The sequence below is a fragment of the Cupressus sempervirens genome, chromosome 10 (genome assembly GCF_028749045.1).
Source record: "Cupressus sempervirens isolate cs-2001-9-10 chromosome 10, ASM2874904v1, whole genome shotgun sequence".
Taxonomy (NCBI): domain Eukaryota; kingdom Viridiplantae; phylum Streptophyta; class Pinopsida; order Cupressales; family Cupressaceae; genus Cupressus; species Cupressus sempervirens.
This window is the reverse complement of record NC_143127.1, coordinates 299,427,866-299,447,190: the sequence shown is the minus strand read 5'-3', so window position 1 is coordinate 299,447,190 and position 19,325 is coordinate 299,427,866. Positions and strand designations below refer to the sequence as shown.

The following is a 19,325-nucleotide window of genomic DNA, read 5'->3' as shown; positions in this document are numbered from 1 at the left end:
CATTACCCCTGAATGCCATTGTCCTAGCTTCTAATGCATGGAAAATGACAACTACAATATCCATGCTAAATAAAAAACCTATCCTTAGAAACTTTAATAAAAGGCAACATATAAAGAGAAGGGAAATGACACCTCATTTATAGAGGAAAAGGAGTCAAAAGCTCTAGAAGGATCAAAGATTAAGGATTCAAAAATACTCAAGTTCTTAGTCCTCCCAAAATTACTAATTTATAATATTTTCTATAATCATTACTAAGTAATGTCTTAATATGTTTTATTATTATAACTTATATTGTTTCTATGTAATTATATTAATGTTAATAGTTAATATTAGATTTTATTTTATTGATTATTATATATTAATATATCCTCACCATCTGCCCCCTGTTTGCTAGATAATTAGCTTTTTGGTTTCCTTCTTGAAATATATGTTGAATCTTTATTTCCTCAATGAGATCGAATAATTTTAAAACTTCTTCTAATTTTTAGTTCAATACCCAATTTGGGGTATTCCTCTTCCTTAAGGTGTTGAGTACAATTTGTGAATCCCCTTTTATTATAAGTTTTTCAATACCTATATTTAGACATAATTGGAGTGCCTCTTGTAGGGATTCTAGTTCTACTAAATTATTCATAATATTTACCATTAATCTCACTCTTTTAATAATCCATTTTCCATAATCCTTCTTTATTCCTATACCTAATTTTCTAGGATTGCCTCTAGAAGCCCCATCGAAGTTTAGTTTTGACCATCCACTCGGGGGCCGTTTCTATTTGCACTTATCCCTTGCCTCTTGATTTCCCTTCTTATATATTAGTGGGGGATTTATTAGTTTGTTCCAATTTATTTTCATTATATCATCCCCTTCTGTGAAGGTACCTTCCTCTTTTACTATTTTTCTTAAATGAGAATTCATGACTTCTACTATACATGCTTCTATTTTGTTAATTAAAATGGAACTATTTATTTCCTTCTCATAGAAAATCCTTATGTTTCTTTCTTTTTAGATTTCCCACATAAGGATGGAAGGATAAATGTTCCAAAGTTTATCGCAAATTTTACGAGATTTACCATTGGGCCAACCTATCAAGTTACTTTCTAGACTACTTGACAGGGGAGATGTCTAGGAAAGTGTTTGCCATAGCCATTCCCAACATTCCTATGCATACTTACATTGAAATAATAGATGATCTATAGATTCATTTTCTTTCTTGCATAAAACGCATCTTGATGGTACCTCAAAACCCATTTTCCTAAGTCTATCAACTGTTAATATCCTTCTTTGGAGGGCTACCCAGAGGAAAATTCCCTCTTTTGGAAGGCAAGTAGTATCCCAACATAGTTTAAGAGGCATATCTACAACTTCCCATCTTTGTGACTGAATAATTAGGTTGTAATCATTTTTGACACTATACCTACCATCTTTGGAGGCTCCCAAATAATTTTATCTCCACTTTCCATTTGATTTACTTTTCTCTTTCAGAGGATACTCTCAAATGTCTCCTTTTCTACAAATTCTAGATCTATATTTTTTAGAGTTTTCCACACCCATATTTATTTTCCATTTTCTTCCTTCACAAATTTATAATTGCTAACTTTAGTCCCCCATATGTTTATTAATACATTTTTAACATTTGCTAGAATACCTAAGCTATCTAAGGGGGGGGATGACCATCCCATGAATCCTCCTAGAATAGTGCTTCTTCTCCCCTGCCTATATCCCAAGTGATATATTTATTTATTAGAGATCTACATTTTATTATAAAATTCCAACTTTATGATCCTTTAGGTAAATTGCGCATCCTAAAAAGGGAAGTGGGATCTGTTGCATTTAAGGATTTGTTATAAAAAAATCTTTGCCCTTTTTTTTTTATCCCTTTCATGATATATTTGTCAACCCAGTTTAGCTCCTAGAGCTTCATTCTATCAACTCAGATTTTTATATCTAAACCCCTTAGTTCCTTGGGTTTGCATATGCTATCCCATTTTATTAGTGTCATTTTCTTATGTTCTTCTATGTCATTCCAAGAGAAGCTTCTCAACTTTGCTTCAAGCCTCTTATTTACTTTTTTAGTTAGTGGGAGGCATGATAGTTGATAGGTAGAAAGAGCTGAAAGTATTGGTTTAATCTTTGTTACTTTACCTGTTTTTGTTAGCCACTTTCCTTTCCAACTTCCCATTTTCTTATCCATTCTTTCTAGAATATTATTCCAACCTTTATTATGTCCTATGCCTTTTTCTAACTCTATACCAATATATTTACATAGAAATGGTCCTTTTTTTATAGCCCATTATATTGCAAATTTGATTCTCTAATTCAGGTTTGGTATTAATAAAGAAGATTTCTGATTTTTTAGCATTTACTATTTGACCCGATGCTTTCATATATTGTCAAATAATAGTTTTGAAGTTTTGGGCTTCCTCTAATGAGCTTTCTCCTGGCAAAATTGTGTCATTTGCAAATTGTTGATGTGTTATATTAGGGACGTTATTTGTAACAATGATTCCTTTGATTCTTCCTTCAATTTGTGCTTTTGTATAGACCTCCCAAAAGCTTTTGCCATAATTATGACTAGAAAAGGAGACAATAGATCTCCTTGTCTTATACCTCTCGAGATGTCAAAATATCCTTCTGGGGTCCCATTAACGAGGAGTGATATTTTTGGGGTGGATATACATTCAAAAATAAAATTGATCCATTGATGGGAGAACCCAAAGGCTTTTAGTGTTTTGCATAAGAATCTCTAGTCCACCATATCATATGCTTTATGTATATCCAATTTCATAAACATACTTGCCTCTTTGTTCTTGTTTGCTGAATGCATCATTTCTTGTATAATAATTATACCTTTAGAATAGATCTTCCAAGTACAAAACCAGTTTGTTCCTCCGAGATAAGTTTGGGAAGATTCAATTTAAGGCGTCTAGATAGAGTTTTAGATAGGATTTTATAAATAGTATTACAAAGAGCTATAGGTCTAAAGTCCCCCTGAGTTTCTAAGTCTGCTTTCTTGGGTATAAGTGTTAAGAAAGTATGATTAATTTTTGACAATAGAGAACCACCATTTCTAGATGCTTCTATATCTCTCCATAAATCTATCCGGATAATATCCCAAAACTTTTGATAGAAAAAAGCATGAAATCCATATGGTCTTGGTGATTTATCTGGATTCATATCAAAGAGTGTTGATTTAACTTCTTCTAGGGATATAGGTTTGTTTAAAAATTTGTTGTCTTCTATAGAAACCAATTTTGGAATAGATTCTAACATTGTAGTTTGAGCAGACCTGCTAGAACTATCAAAGTTGTTTAAAATGTTTTTGAAATAATCTACAATTATTTCTGCTATATTTGTAGGATTTTCAATAACATTACCTACTGTATCTTTGATTTTAGTTATTTTATTTCTAGATCTATTAAAAACAACACTATTATGAATTTTCTTTGTATTTCGGTCTCCTTCTGCTAGCCAAGTTTCTCTTGATTTTTGTCTCCAAAAGATTTCTTCTTTTACCAATATCTCCTCCTATTTAACAAGCAACTCTTTTTCTTTTATATATATTTTTGTTATCCATTCTCTTTTTTATTACTTCTTCATTTAGTCTTTTTAGATTTTCTTCGTTATCTAGTTTTTCTTAATATATTATCAAAGTGTGTTTTGTTCAATTTAAGTATATTTTCTTTGATCATTTTCATCTTAGCCACAAAGCAAAACATTTTTGACCCTTTGAAATTACCTTGTGCCCACCATAATTTAATATGATCCATGAAACTATTATCTAGGAACCACAATTTTTTACATGTAAATGAGTTTCTTAGAGGTTTATTAGGTTCAATTAATTCAACTCTTACCAGATAATGATCTGATCCTGCTATTGGTAAGATTGTTGATTGTAGGTTATATATATATATATATATATATATCCCCCTTGAAGAAAAATCTATCCAATTTTTCTGCTATATAGGGGAAAAAATTCCTTCTGTTATTCCATGTGTAAGTTCCATTGTTGGTCGGAATATGTAGTAATTTGTTAAGATCTATCTAGCTTTTAAAGCCTATAGTAGCTTATGAGATTTGCTACATACCCTCGTGCTTTTCATCTAGATTTAGAGTAAAATTAAAATCTCCACCTAATAGTATGTATTCATTACTGTGATCTTTAATGAATAAACTAATTTCTTCCCATAATTGTTTTTATCTGCATTCTACGTTGGTCCATATACATTAATTAGTATTATTTGTAGATTGATCCTAACACTCTTAATTTTGCAACTCATCCAATTATGATTTGAGTTTATTAAACCTAGGTTTATCTTTCTTGGATTCCATATCATGCCTAACCCTCCTGAAGCTCCTCTTGATTCCTGTAGGATTATGTTCCAACTACCCAGTTTCTTTTCTAATTTTGTTCCTTCTTCTTTGTTCAATTTAGTTTCTTGTAATAATATAATTCCATATTCAAATTGTGTTAAATTTTGCTTTAGGTAAGCATTTTTTGCTGGGAGCATTTAGATCCCTAGCATTCTAAGTTGTTATCCTCATACTGACCTGGGAAGGTTCTTCCCCTTCCCCACTTTTAAAATTTAGCTAATCTTTTGTTGTTCTTTTACCTGACCATCTGCTCTTCTCAGTTCTTTAAGTGATTTCCTTTCTCATTTTGATTTTTTGTTGTCACACTTCAGAGTCTTTATGCCTTCTTGATTGATTGAGATGCCCAAGTTCTAGATTTTTTTGGGCATTATTGATGCTTTCAGTTTGGTTTTCTCCTTCCTTTTTTTTTTCCAACTCTTTTATTATCTATTCTGCTAGATCTATTTGTGCTTCATTTTGTTCTATATTATCCTTAATTTGTATATTCTCTTCATTTTATGTTTCATCTAATGTTCTCTGTTCTCATATTCTTCCCAATTCTACCAAATATCTTTCTCATTCTCTTCACCTGTATTCTGACAATTGCTTTATTCTAGATTCTTTAATGGTGCCCTATTTTTACTATAGTTGAGTCTATTATTTTGTTAGTAAGATCTTCTGCCTCCTTTGTTTCTATGTTATCTTGTACTTCAAAGGGATCTAGTCCATTTGCTGGAGTTTCCCAAATTTTATAACTTCATTTTTTAGCTCTTTTCCTTATCGTGATGTTACTCCATTGAGCAGAAGATGTTGGAGGAATTACTCCTCGCTTGTTCTGTTCTTCATTTACTTCTATATTTGCTTCCCAATTTTCTCCTACTAATGATACAATTTTAGATCTTCCTTTATTCTATATTAGTGTGCTCATATCCAATTTTTGAAGTGCCTTTGAATTGAAGAGCCATAATTTTTTGTGTCCTCCATAGCTTGTGTCCTAGTCTACTCTTGTTCCAAATCCTTTACATTGTTATCCTGCCCTGTTCTATTCTTTTCAGCCTAGATCTGTTCCTTTTCTAGCTATTGTTTTTCCTTTTCTTTGCTTTGTTTGCTTACTTTTATTTGATCCTTTATCCTTTTTGATGAAGAATTGTCTTTGATGTATTTTTCTGTATCCTCTACTAACCATACGATCTCTATCAGATCTACGGCATCATTAATTTTCAATGTTATTTCTTCATTAAGTATTTTGATATTTTTGATGTTCTCCTCCAATTCTAGAACTATTTCTAATTGTTTTGAATCTACTTTTTAACTTTCTACTTTTTTCCCTAATGCATTGAGGAGTTGGATTCCTTCCCTATATCTTCCCTATGTAGTCTAATTAATATCCTCTTCCTCTAATTTTTTTGATTTCTTTTCAATACTTCTGAGAACACTCTATATGATTTCTAGTTTTGTTATCTCTTGTTCTTTAGTCTCCTTATTATTTGCTAACACAATGTTGTCTATTTTGTTCCACATTCTGCCCTTTTTATTATTGTTGTCTTATTCCCTTATAACCTATTATGTATTTTGATCCTCTATGTTATTGTCTAGTCTAATTTCCTCAAAATTTGAACTTTTTGATGTCATTTTTCTTCCTTCTTTTAGATATTTTACATATCTTATTTTTCCTGAGTATATGGTAAAGTTGATTTTATATAATGACCTATTTGTAATGATTTTAATTTGTGCTTGATTGTAAAGATCTAGTTTTAGGTTAACTAGTAGTTTAACATTTAAGGATTTAGAGTGATGAGGTTTATATCCCTTTATTCCTCCTAGTTTTTCTCCAATCTGAATGAAGATATTGATTTTGCATAGTTCAGTTGGAATGTTATTCAATGCTACCCATATCAGTATATTAAGAGTTCTAACCACTTTATCATTAAAATTGGACTTCCATTTCAAGAAGTTAAAACTAGATCCATTTATAAGTTTTAGTTAATTTGTAAGTAAAACTACCCTAAAATTTAAATCTATACAATTTATATATACTAAAGAATCTGAAAGGAAAGATATACTTGTTTAAAATCCATAGACTTGAGCTATTTCACTATTTTTGATCTCTTTGATTTCTGACCTATCCATACAACATATAGTCCATATCTTTCGAATTCAAACCATTTTTATTCTGTACTTTTGTTACTGATGATGATTGTATTATCCATCTTTATTTCTATTTTTTGGTTTGATTGTGACTGAATATATGGTTTGCCATAATGAAATTTTTTGAATTGAAATTTAGGTTGGTAAGGTGCTATAGACTCATTTGCAGAGAAGCATTTTGAAGAAGGTTTTGAAAATATGTTAGGGTAAGGATTTAAAGGGACGCTATTAGCTTTTGATATAATAGGGGGTTTAGGGCAAAATGGAGCTGCAGAGCAATTTAGGGTTTGCCTCTCCTTTGATGCATTGCCAAAATTTATCTTATCTACTTGCTCGGTGGGTAATTTGTAGGTTAAGGTACTCATAGATTAAGCCTTCTTTGCATACTTGGTATTTTCAAAGAAAAAAACTTGTTTTTTTGTCTTTCTTCCTCACTTTCACCATGATTCTAAAAGATTCTACCTCGATCACCTCTATTGGTATTTTGCTTTAAAATTTTCTTTTTTTGAGGGCGAACTTGCATCCACCCTTTGTCTACTGCCGAGGTTTTTCCATGATTGACCGGTTCATGCAATTGAGGGTTTGGGTTCCATGAAACTCCTTTGTAGTTCTTTCAGTGCTGCGCTACTAATTCTTTGATTCACTCTTTATGCCTCCCTGCTAGGATATCAAAATGGTTACTAAGCGAGATCTGCTCCGATTTAGGATTCTTCTGTATTGAGATGTTTGTTAGTATATTTTTATAATTTTTTTCCATTGTTGGAGATGACCATCGTGGTTTAGGGTTAACATAATCGCTTTTTACAATATACTTTCTATTCTTCACGTAATTTGTTGCTTTTGCATTGTTTGCCATATTTCACATAGTTTCTCTAAATTTTTATTTTTATAAAAAATAACTATCATCTATTTAATTAATTTAAATAAACTTAGTGTTCTAGAATTAAGATTTTTTTTATATAAAAAATTATTATTTTTTCCATATTTTTATTATCATAAAAAATAAATATCATGTATTTAATTAATTAAAAAAGCTCTATAAAATTTCATTAATAGAAAAGATACGTTATTATTTTTCACTTTATCGTATTTATTAATCATCTTGAAAATAAAAATAAACAATAATATTGTATAATATAATAACATAAATGATAAAAACAATTGTATAACACTTAAAACTAATGATTTTTTGGGATAAAAATGATATGTATTAATCAAATAAAGTATTAAAATTGTAAAATATTATAATTGAAAAAAAATTCTCATTCTAATTAAAATAATACCCTTTAAGGAATAAAATAGAAATGCAATGATAATATATTCACATTAAATAAAATTATTATAATATTTGAAAAATTTATATACTAAATTTAAGATCATTTTGTATATGAACAATTAAATAAATAGTTTCTTAATATTTTATTTTCAATAAATAAATAATTATCATCTATTTAATTAAATCAAACAAACTTAATTTTAAGTTTTTTATATTAAAAATTAAATAAATATTTCCTTAATATACATTTTTTCTCTATTTGTTAATAAATAAAATAATTAAAATAAAATATCTTTTTTATTAAATAAAAAATATCAAAATTAAAATAAACAATAATAAGGTATTTAAATCTCTAGAATACTAAATAAAATGGATTTGTATTAATTGAAAAAGAAATATTTATTTATTTTAGTTTCGCTAATTAACCTAATTTTTATTTTTTTAATAATTAAAATAATCAATATAAATGGTCTATTTTATTAAATAAAAATTAAAAATTAGAATAAATAATACAAGACTCCTAAATCTCTAAAATAATAAATAAAACAAAAAATTATCTATTTTTTAATTTTTTTTTTAAAATTCCTAAAAACTTTGCATAATTCTTGTCATGTGTTGAACTTTGCCTATAAATATAGGGCTAGAGTATTTCAAATAACCACAAATATGAGAAGACTCACATACTAAAAGATATTTGATATATTTGTATGAATGAGGTTCAAATTTGATTTTTAAGTGTGAGTATTTTCGTAGTTGTCTATTTTGTATAGTGTTAAGTATCAATTATCCATTCAATATATTGATTATTGCTGAAATGGAACAACTGCTACAAGCACTGATATTCAGGATTTGTGAGTTTGTGTTTCAAGGCCCTTTGAATAGACCCAAGAAATTTTGTCAGAGACAATTTGTCACCTGGTGTAATAATTTTTGGGTTTACTGTATGGTATACTTTTAGGTTCAAATTAGTCCTCTAAAGAATCTTGTAGTTGTTTTGAGTTCTGTTTTAGTAAGTAATTATTACATGAATGGTTGGTTTTTTGGGGTGTACTAACCTTACTTTCCTTGCTTTTTGAACCTTTTGATCATGATTTAATGACTTTGTATGCGGAATGTTTCATTGGCATCTCTATGATTGATATCAAAAGTAGATTGTGATAGGCACTTGGTTTATTTGAGCTAACTTTGATAAGAATTATTTTCTTGCAAATGAGAGTCTTTAAACAATGTTACTCTAATTTTCTCTTCTTATTACATTTGTAGGTTGGCAGTTGGTCATCAAAATGTTTTTCATACCTCCTTTGGGATGAAGGGGATTTCTATGTCCATGATTGGATAACAAGACATGGGAAGGGTTCACTCGACAATTCTCTAAATATTGGACCATCAAGCAAGAAACTACAAAATACAAAAGGACGCTTGGGGTTATGCTCTAAATTAATTTTTTCTAACCTAATAGTTTGCCACTTCCAATCATCAGGTTTTCTATGAACAAAGTAAAGAGTGTTGAAGCTTTAAAAAGAGAATCATTGTTGCCTCAATACAACCATGCAAAATGGAAAGGGATACAAGAAGGCTTTGTCTTAGAGGCATCCTTCAATGTCACAATGAAAGAGAATAAAATTGATGCTCCCTATAAATTTGAGAAGCAAGATAATGCATGGTGGTTTTCCCTGGAACTTTCAGTAGTCGAGAAGGTTGAGATACCTTTCCTTTTCTTGTTTCTTGAGTTTTTGGGTCCATTTGCAATGACAAGAATTTGTGGTAAACCTGTCTATTGGGAAACTATGTTTTTCACACCATGACTACAAGAGCCAAGAAAGCTCTTTGATGGAGACAAATAATGCATACAGTAGGAATTACCTGGATAATCTATTCAATTTTACACAATTGGACATATAGGTAGTTAAGTTAAAAAATATACAAAACTGCCTATCGGGTATTCCCTTGCACCTCCTATAGTGCACGCTAGTTTAAATTAGTGTCAAGAAAGTGATTGTGAAAGAAAAAAAGAAGGGAAAGACAAAAAATAGGAGGAGAAGAAGGGAAAGAAGAAGAGAAGAGGAGGAGGAGGATAAAAAGTAAAATAAGGGGAGAGAGAAGAAAAAGGAGGAGGAGAAGGAGAACGAGAAGAAAAAGAAAGAGGAGAAGGAGAAGAAGAAGAAAATGTGGAAAAGACAAAGAAGAAGGGAAGGGATAAAGTAGAAAATGAGAAGAATCAAATGGAGAAGGGGAAGGAGAACACCAAGAAGAAGGAGGAAAAGGGGAAGACAAAGTGGAAGACAAAGAAGAAGTAAAAGGAGAAGAAGGAAAAGAAAGAAAATAAGTACAAGATAAGTAAGGAGAAGAAAAAGGAGGAGGAGGAGGAGGAGGAGACCAAGAAGGAGGAGAAGAGGGGGAAGATGAAGTAGAATAATAATAATAATAATAAGCAATAGGAGAAAATTAAGAATTAAAAGGATAAAAGTTGAAGAAGTACTTGATTTAAAAATATATAAATTTCTTTAATTATGTTTTTTTAAAAATTGGTGAATGGCTGAAGCCTTGATTGATATTATAAAAAATGTTTACAATAGCTTACCTCCGTTCAAGCAGGCACTGTTAGGAAAGAGCAGAGAAGAAAACCTTCAGTCTAGCCTGGGACATAATTTCTTTAATTATGTTTATATCCTATAAGAAATATAGTTTAAATTTCACAAAAAAGTAGAGTTTTTTTTTATAGATTTGATATATTCTTTTAAAACAATATGTTAAAAATGTGTTCTTGGTGTTTTGTATCTTGTATTGAAAAAACAAATGTAAGCAATTCTAATTAAAGTTAGGAAAGTGATTGTGAAAGAACAAAAGAAGGGGAGGACAAAGAAGCAAAACTTAGGAGAAGAAGAAGAAGAAAAAAGAGGAAGAGAAAAATAATAAAAATAAGGGGAGAGAGAAGTGAAAGGAGAAGAAGAAGGAGAGGAAGGAAAATGAGAAAGAGGAGAAGTTGAATAATAAGAAGAAAAAACAAGGAGTAGACAAGAATAAGGGGAAGGAGAAAGTAGAAAAGTAGAAGAAGCAAATGGAGAAAAGGAAGGAGAACACCAAGAATGAGGAGGAGAAGGATAAGACGAAGTGGAAGAAGAAGAAGAAGAAGTAAACAAAGAAGAAAATAAGAAGGAAAATAAGTAAAAGAAAAATAAGAAGAACAAAAAAGAGGAGGAGGATAAGTAGAAAAAGAAAAAAAGGAAAAAAGAAAGAGAAGGAGAAGAAGAAAAAGGGGAAGAAGAAGAAGAAGGGGGGAGGGGAAGAAAAAGCAGACAAAGAAGAAGGAAGAAGGAAAAAGAGGGGAAGATTGAAGAAGAGAGAGAAGAAGGAGAAGGAAAAGGCAATAAAGAAGAAGGAGGAGGGAAAATGATAAAAGAAAAAAGGGAGAGGGAAGAGAAGTAGGAGGAAAAGGGAAACAAAGTAGATGAAGAAGAACAAAAGGGAGGGGAAAAAGAAACATAAAAAAAAGAAGGGAGAGAAGGAGAAAAAGAAAAAGTAGGGGAAGAAGAAGAAAGAGAAGGGTAAGAAGAAGTAGAAGTAGAAGTAGAAGGACGAGAATAATAATAAGAAATCAAAGAAAAAGGAGAAGATGAAGGTGTAAGAGGGGGAGGAAAAGGAGAAGGAGAATGCGGAGACCAAGGAGGAGTATAAGGGGAAGATGAAGTGGAAGAAGAAGAATAATAAGTTAAAGGAGAAAAATAAAAATTAGAAGGATAAAAAGTTGAGGAAGTTAGGACAAGAAGAAGGAAGAAGAGGAGAAGAATGGGCACAAAAAAGAGAAGACACAAGAAAGGAGAAATAGAACCAAGGCTATAGTTCTATTAGAAAAGCTTATTAGTCCTTGCCTTTATAAAGGCACAAACTATTGTTTGCGTTTCGCTTATAGACAATTAGTTCACATTAGGAGCCGTGTTAATAAAAAAAATTAACAGTTTATTCTATAGTTTGAGGTGTCTTAATTTTTTAATTTCTATTTTTCGTATTTTTTCTTAATTTTCACTGCTTTCCTATTCATTCATTGTGATTTTTCCAATGGTTTTATTGTTATTAAGTCTATTAAAAATAAAATAAAAAGATAGGCTGTAAAGCCATATTCATTGCGAGCAGTACACATATACACATATTGCGAGCAGGTACACATATTCATTGTGAGAGGACTCGATATTAAGATGGTTTTGGTTATGTATTGTACTATCGTATACCACCATATTAATATCTACCAATTTCAAAGAAGAAAACTGATTGAAATGAGAAATTCTTGCAAAATAACGTGGTCATGGCATCTATCCAAATTGTCAACGAAGACAACCATGCGAATATCTTTGGAATGGGAAGATGACTTTGGAATGGAGGTACCTTTAACAATGTTAGCATAGCAACCACACATTCTCCAAAACCAATTGCGAGTTAGAAATTTCCAAAACCAATTCGATTTTTCACAAATTTGCTCTTTTAAAAAGTTGATGTTGGATATCACTTGATGCTGATAACCCAAATTTTTGCTATGGCTGGCTGCGCTAACATATCCCATTATTTGAACACTAACAAGTTGAAAAACATAATACATTTGTCATCATAGTCCAAAAAATTACCACTAGAGTAACTGGTATGGACTTGTATTTTAAGTTTTCCAATTTATAGTTCTCCGTTCTGTCTAAAAGTATAATGAAAAGATGAATTTAATGAGTGCTAGAGAAGTTGGATCTATCCCTGCCCATGTATGCTGCTACAGGTCAGTCTGACCACTTGCTTGAATTGGGGAGTGCACAAATGCATTGCTAAATTCTTTGAGAAAGGGGTTTAGTGACAGTTGGCTTTGTACACATATTATGGCAAGCAATAAAGCCAGCGCGCATATCTGGCATCAAACTTTAGTTGCTTTCCAATGACGTTCACGGTGGCAAAACAGACTACTATAATTATTTTTATTGATTTACTGATACTTTGTATGTTTTTCTAAAATATGCATTTGACGGTTTATTTTATTTCCAATACCCTATCTATTTTTATCGTTTATTTGACATATATATATATATATATATATATATATATATATATATATATATCAGAGTTTTATATCTTAATCAAACATATTCCCATATTGTTATTGCTATTATTCTAATCATTATAATCAGTACAACAAAGTATTGAATTTTAAAAATAGATTTAGATAATTTTATCTAATATAAAAACTAAGCATCTTTATTTGATTGTGTAAAGTTCTATATTTACAATAAGAAGAGCTCAAAGAACAAAAGAAAAAACAATTGCAATGTTGTTTAAGCTAATGTTAAATATATTATTAGTATATTTTAAAAAAAGTCTAAACTAATGTAAGTATTAGAAGAACTTAATGAATTAAATAAATGTAGTTATAATTTTAAAATTAAAGAATTATTTATTTTTGTTTTATTATTTGTCATATAAATCATATATAAAATATAAAATGTATCTACACTTTAATTTAGAATAAATTTAAAATCAAATTGTAGATATTAAAACTAAAATCTAGATGTAATGTAATTTTCATTTTTGACCAATAAATCTATTTTTTAAATTTTTTTTACTTTGTGAACTAATAGGTTAACATAAAATCTACAATGGAAAACCAATACTCATCCTTGAATTTGGAAATTTGCCTTCTGAGATATATCAATCTTACTCTTATGTAATGCGATGCCTTTTGAGCTCGGAAGCCAACCGACTGGATTCACTATTTAGATGACTATTTTGATAATTTAATAAATAATTTTAAAATTGTTTTGCAATAACATTCTAATTTTATTTTTAATTTAATATTTGTAAAATTAGGAATTTTATCGGCCATTGGCTTTGAGCTCTGCCTATAGAATTCTCTAGCTTAAAAATCACCACCCTAGAAAAATTAGAACTGATCTTCTTTTTCTACAAAAGGCAGGGACTTTAGCTCTTTCATAGCTCTTATTATGATCACAATCTTGATTTAAAAAATTTAATTTTTCACCATCTGTACTTCCAATATATTATTATCCACATAATCTTCTTTCGATGCAAATACTAGTGAGTTAATAAAAATAAAAATATAATCAATCTAATATTTTTCAATGATGAGCTTAAGGGGCTTTCTAATGAATGGTTCATAAGGCACAACACTTGGTGAAGGTTTTGCAAATGGGGTTGCAAGCTTTGGGTTTAACTGTGGAGGAAACTCCGTAGTTAAGCGCGCTCAGGCTGGAGTAGTACTGGGATGGGTGACCTCTCGGGAAGTCCCGGTGCTTCACCCCTGTGAGCATCACCTAGATCCAATGAGTGCTAAGTGTTCCATTTATTCTCATGAGAGATGAATTCATGTTGAATCACTACTCATGAAACATGGGTCATCGAGTTTGACTCAAAAATCACACAGTTAAATCCTGATATTCACATCACAATTTGACTAGCTGTGGAAATCATCTCCTACTTATCAATTGATGAGCTTAAGGGGCTTTCTAATGAATGGTTCATAAGGCACAACACTTGGTGAAGGTTTTGCAAATGGGGTTGCAAGCTTTGGGTTTAACTGTGGAGGAAACTCCGTAGTTAAGCGTGCTCAAGCTGGAGTAGTACTGGGATGGGTGACCTCCCGGGAAGTCCCGGTGCTTCACCCCTGTGAGCATCACCTAGATCCAATGAGTGCTAAGTGTTCCATTTATTCTCATGAGAGATGGATTCATGTTGAATCACTACTCATGAAACATGGGTCATCGAGTTTGACTCAAAAATCACACAGTTAAATCCTGATATTCACATCACAATTTGACTAGCTGAGGAAATCATCTCCTACTTATTAATATTTTTCAATCAAAGACATTCGAGAGGTGTTGCATAGAGAGTGTTAGTCAAAAGCATCGCATTTAGTCAGGCCCCCAAACGGTAAACTATCAAAACTCAAGGTCAGTAATTTCCCAGGCAGTTTGAGTCAGCTGCAGACGCATAAGGGAAGATTGCCTGAAGGAAGACTCAACTTCATTATAGGGTAAAAGTAAAGCATTGGAAAAAAGCCATAACAAGTGCCTTTTCTGATATATTGGCGGATTGGAGAGAAACTTCTGTAGCGGTCTTGTCTCCTCCTCTTTCTGTACAACATTAATAACAAATACAGCTCTACAAAGTACCAGCAAAGGCAAAGCAAAACACGAACTGTCTGCAACTTCAAACGATAAAATAATCCCCAATCAGGGAAGGAAAACGAAACCCAAATACCATTCGCTCGTGGGTATTAAGGTTGGATCGAGTGGTCTTTGGTGATTGAATCAGCAGGCAGGGTGCTGTTTTTGGTGGAGGTTCGAGCTTGTAACCTTTGCAGTTTTGAATCTCTTTTAAAGATTGAGTTTTTAGCTAAATGAATCGGTTAAAATGAATGGTTTAAACTGGGTCTTGATTCCCCGACGTTGATCTCTACAGCGTTGCGTGTTGTTGACGCTATCGTTTGTGGCGGAGAGAAGGTTATTGAAGTAGTAACAGGGCTGGTTTGGCGAAGAACCTTTGCGGTGAAGGGGGCCTGGAGTCGGACAATTGGGGGCGCGGGTGCTTGGCTTTCCTCGCACATTTATGCAGCCCCTATTTTGCGAAGTATTTGCGGAATTCCACCGGCCAAGGCAATAACATCGGCAACAACAACATGACGGATGTTACGTCGCTGCTGCCCGGGTCCGTGCTGCGCAATCTTGCGGATAAGCTCTACGAAAAGCGGAAAAATGCGGCTTTGGAGGTAAGTTTTATAAAATAGCCCTAATTTGGTTTTCTTATTTATGTGCATATTCCTTGGTTTTGATGTTTTTTCTAGCACTGTAATTAATATCGATGACCTTGGGAAGGTTGATCACGAAATTAGAGACCTCAAACCCTTTAAATTGAACCTTATTTCTTTGGGCACGGGTGTGATCCGTGAATTTTCTGTACGTGCAAAGGTTTTCTGACAATCCTTAGGAGCTATTGTCGTTGGCCTTATTTGGGCTCGGAGATTGCCTAAGGGAATAGTTTAAGGATCACACTTCATAAGATTCAGTATCACTTTTCACATTTCTGAGCTTGAACTGGAACGGTTGGGATCTTGATCATCAGTTAACAATCTACAAGTTCAAAACTTGAACAGTATGGAATGCAGATGGAAAATTAAATCTCCTTTCGGTGCTCTGTCAAATTGGCGTATGGCTGGACTGTGTGACGAAAGACATTAACTAAAACTTTTTGCAAAGCATATAAATCAACATAATTTTGTTGTTGAAATATTTTTATTTTCGATGATGTTCTGGTTTAAATGATGCATCCCAAGGCTCCTCTGTGCACCCCTCTATTTGTATGGATAACAAATTATGACATATTTAGAGCAGCCTAAAAAGTTAAAACACATTCTAGAAACACAATTGCTATGTGGAAGTTGTAATTAATGTTAATGTTTATTCTACTATTCTGGAATTTATTAGGCTTACAGATCATTTACAAGGTTTACAATTACTTATGGTCTGGCTTCACTGTTCTTTGTGGTGAAGAGCTATGTTAAAACTCTAAAAATCATGAATGATGCATGCAAGGCTCAACCCACCTTAAAAATGTGAATGGAACACTTAAATTCTTGGGGTTGAATATTTATATGCCAAAAATTGAGTTCATTCATGCATGACCTTAAGATTTTTGGCATGGAAGAGCCTTTACAGCTTTGTTATAATTGTTATCGTAAATATCCAAATTAAGGCAGGCAGCTGTTGAAGCTAGCCACATAAAGTGCAGTGTTTGGGCATTTATTAATAGTACACCTTGAAATAATTATTATAGTAGCCATGCATCAAAATCATTGCAACAAATCTTTGTTTAACCCAGAGAAAGAAGGAATTGTATAGTAACCTACGTAGAAAGCAGTTTTTTCAATAAGGCCCTTGGATAAATTTCATTTGATGGGACGTAGCAGTCTGAATGGCAGGATTCAGGACAAACTCGGAATTTATTAGTTCTATGTTTAGCTTGTTGGTAGCTTTGCTTTGTGTTGATTCTAGTATATATTATGATCATACTCAGTGGTACAGATATTAAGGGTTGTGTAACCAATTATAAGAAAAAGACTAAGATGCTTGATTGACAAATGTTGCCATACGATATTCTGAGCTTGACTTGAAGCATTGTTTCACTCTGAGTTTGGATATGACAAAATATTTCTGAGATTTCAGGATGGGATGGTAGGGAGGCGGCTTTTAAACTAATATATAAAAACAAATATTTGAACTATTAAATACAAACATGTTAAAAAATAAAAATACCTGAAAATGACTTGCAAGTTTAAAAACTGAAAGTTTAGAAAATCAAACCTGCAAATATATTAATAACAAATATAAACATTAAACTTTCCAAAGTATATAGCACTTGAGACCTTTTCTACAACTACATTGAAAGGGAACAACCGCAAAGATGTCTCAGATCAATATTATTCAGATGAAGTTTAAACCAAAAATGTTTCAACAGTTCAATGTATTTCCTCCGGATCACATGCACATAAGGAGTTAATGTTGACTTAACCTCCATTTAGAACAAGTCTCTTAGCTGGCATTTGAATAAACCTTTGACTGTTACCAATAAGATGAGCTTGCAAGTTTCTTATGTATTGAACAATTCCAATATGGCTATGTGCTTTATTCCTCGTTTTAGAACCAGTGATGCCCTTCTGTGGGTGTTCTCACCATTGTATGGACAAATAATCTGAGGAGTTCATATTTATTTTTTTGCTTGTGAAGCATTACAGTGCAACTCGAATTTTTTGAGGACGAGTCTTTTAGTTCTTGTGTGAATGAACTTAATTAACCTTTGATAAACTTGAGAAGGCGAGCACTACCAATTCAGCTTCACTAGATCTGGCAGGCTTAATCTAGATTCCTCATTCTCTTCTCCACTTCATTTGAAAAGAGTTGATCACAATCACAAGCTCACATGAAGCCTCTGTGTTTTTCTGCCACTTAAATGTGCAGCTATGCGGGGCATTATTTCATCCCTGGGGTGCAAGTGCACACCCATTCGTGGAAAAGTTATTGTCGCATCCTAGATTCATTTAAGAGAAAGGAGGATTAGGCTTGTAGGTTATGGGAATGCATCCTTGGGTAAGACTGCTTTTACACATTATATTATCCAATGCACCAAGTGGTTTCTTAGGGACCGAGTGATGACAAGTGACAAACAAGTTTAACCAATGAGTGAATGTAGTCATCAGGAGATTGACCTTTTGAACGTTTCTTTAGTTTCTCTCGTGTTACATTTTTTTCTGTAGTTTCTGTCAAAAAATTGAAAAATGTTGAAAGGCAACTAGATGGGTTGGATGTCTTTTAACCTCTTGCGGGTATGGCCTTGGGTAACACTGGTTTTACAATGCATACTATTGTATACACTGAGCAGCTTCTTATGTATTTAGTGGTGGCAAGTGACAAACAAACATATGTGGCGATCAATGCAGTCACCGGGGTATTGCATTTTGGAATGCTTATTTCCAATGTTCCATGTGAGGGATGGAGGGATTATAGAAATGACTGTAGAATTCTGCATGCCAACCACATTCAAAGAAAAAATGGCCAGAGCACCTATAATCTCTATCACGATATATTTATTGCTGTTATACTACTGTTGCTGCCTTCACTGTTGTCATGATTAATTTTATTGCTGTTATACTGCTGTCTTGATATATTTATTGCTGCTGCAAATATAATTGTCATAATTTTTTTTAGCATTCTCTTTAATGTTATGAATGAAATAATAAAAAATTTCCTTGCTGTCAGGAATGTCTGGCTGTGCCTGAGACATTCGAATGTCCCCATGGTGTTTTTAATTTCTGCAACAGGTTTCTGAAACGTTTCAAAGGCTTGAAGATTTTTGAGGATGGCTAGGGAACATTCCCTGCCATCCCACCATAGCTGAAATGCTGTTGGGGATGGGGATGAGTATCAAACACTGGTGAAGGATGATAATGGAAATAAGAAATCCTCAGCCAAGAATGCATACACAAACTGTAATTATGTTCGCATTCCTTTTTTCTTGGTGTAGAAGACTGAAGCATTTCTGAGATAATGTTTGTCGGTTACAAATTTCCTTAGCAAAGGAGCTTTTAATGGTGTGACTGCACACAGACTTTAAAACTATTTTCTAGAAGTAAACTAGATGCTTACTTTGTTCTGTTTTGCATGATTGTTTTGAATTTGAAGTATCCATATTTTGTTTGATAGAATTGTTACCCCTGCACCTTCCCTTCCATTTATCTTGGTACTCATTCCTTATTGCCAAACCCTTTTTATGTGTTTTCTTTGACCTGTTTTATAGATAGCTGTACTGTAAATGGTTTTGCATGTTTCACACTCGTTGCCGTGGCTCTCCAAGTGAAAAAACATCATCAAGTTTCAGAGAAATACTCAACAGAAAATTTTTGAGTTCTGCTGGGGCTAGGCAGAAATGGTCTACTGAGGGAAATGGAAGGCGGCAGCAGAAAGTACTCGAAATTGTCATGTTTTGTCATTTTTCATTTACTTTTGAGTTTC

At 32.3% G+C, this 19,325-nt stretch overlaps 1 protein-coding gene across 1 annotated transcript in view; it reads left to right on the top strand.

The window, feature by feature from the left end:
- The first annotated feature begins 14,934 nt into the window (after nucleotides 1-14,934).
- LOC149533822 (ARM repeat superfamily protein) overlaps nucleotides 14,935-19,325 on the top strand; it is a 97,783-nt gene continuing 93,392 nt past the window's right edge. Inside the window, exons 1-2 of the mRNA XM_089807789.1 lie at nucleotides 14,935-15,101; nucleotides 15,223-15,529. Of these exons, the coding sequence (XP_089663915.1) occupies nucleotides 15,440-15,529 (90 nt within the window). The 5' untranslated portion in view covers nucleotides 14,935-15,101; nucleotides 15,223-15,439. The remainder of the gene's footprint in view (nucleotides 15,102-15,222; nucleotides 15,530-19,325) is intronic.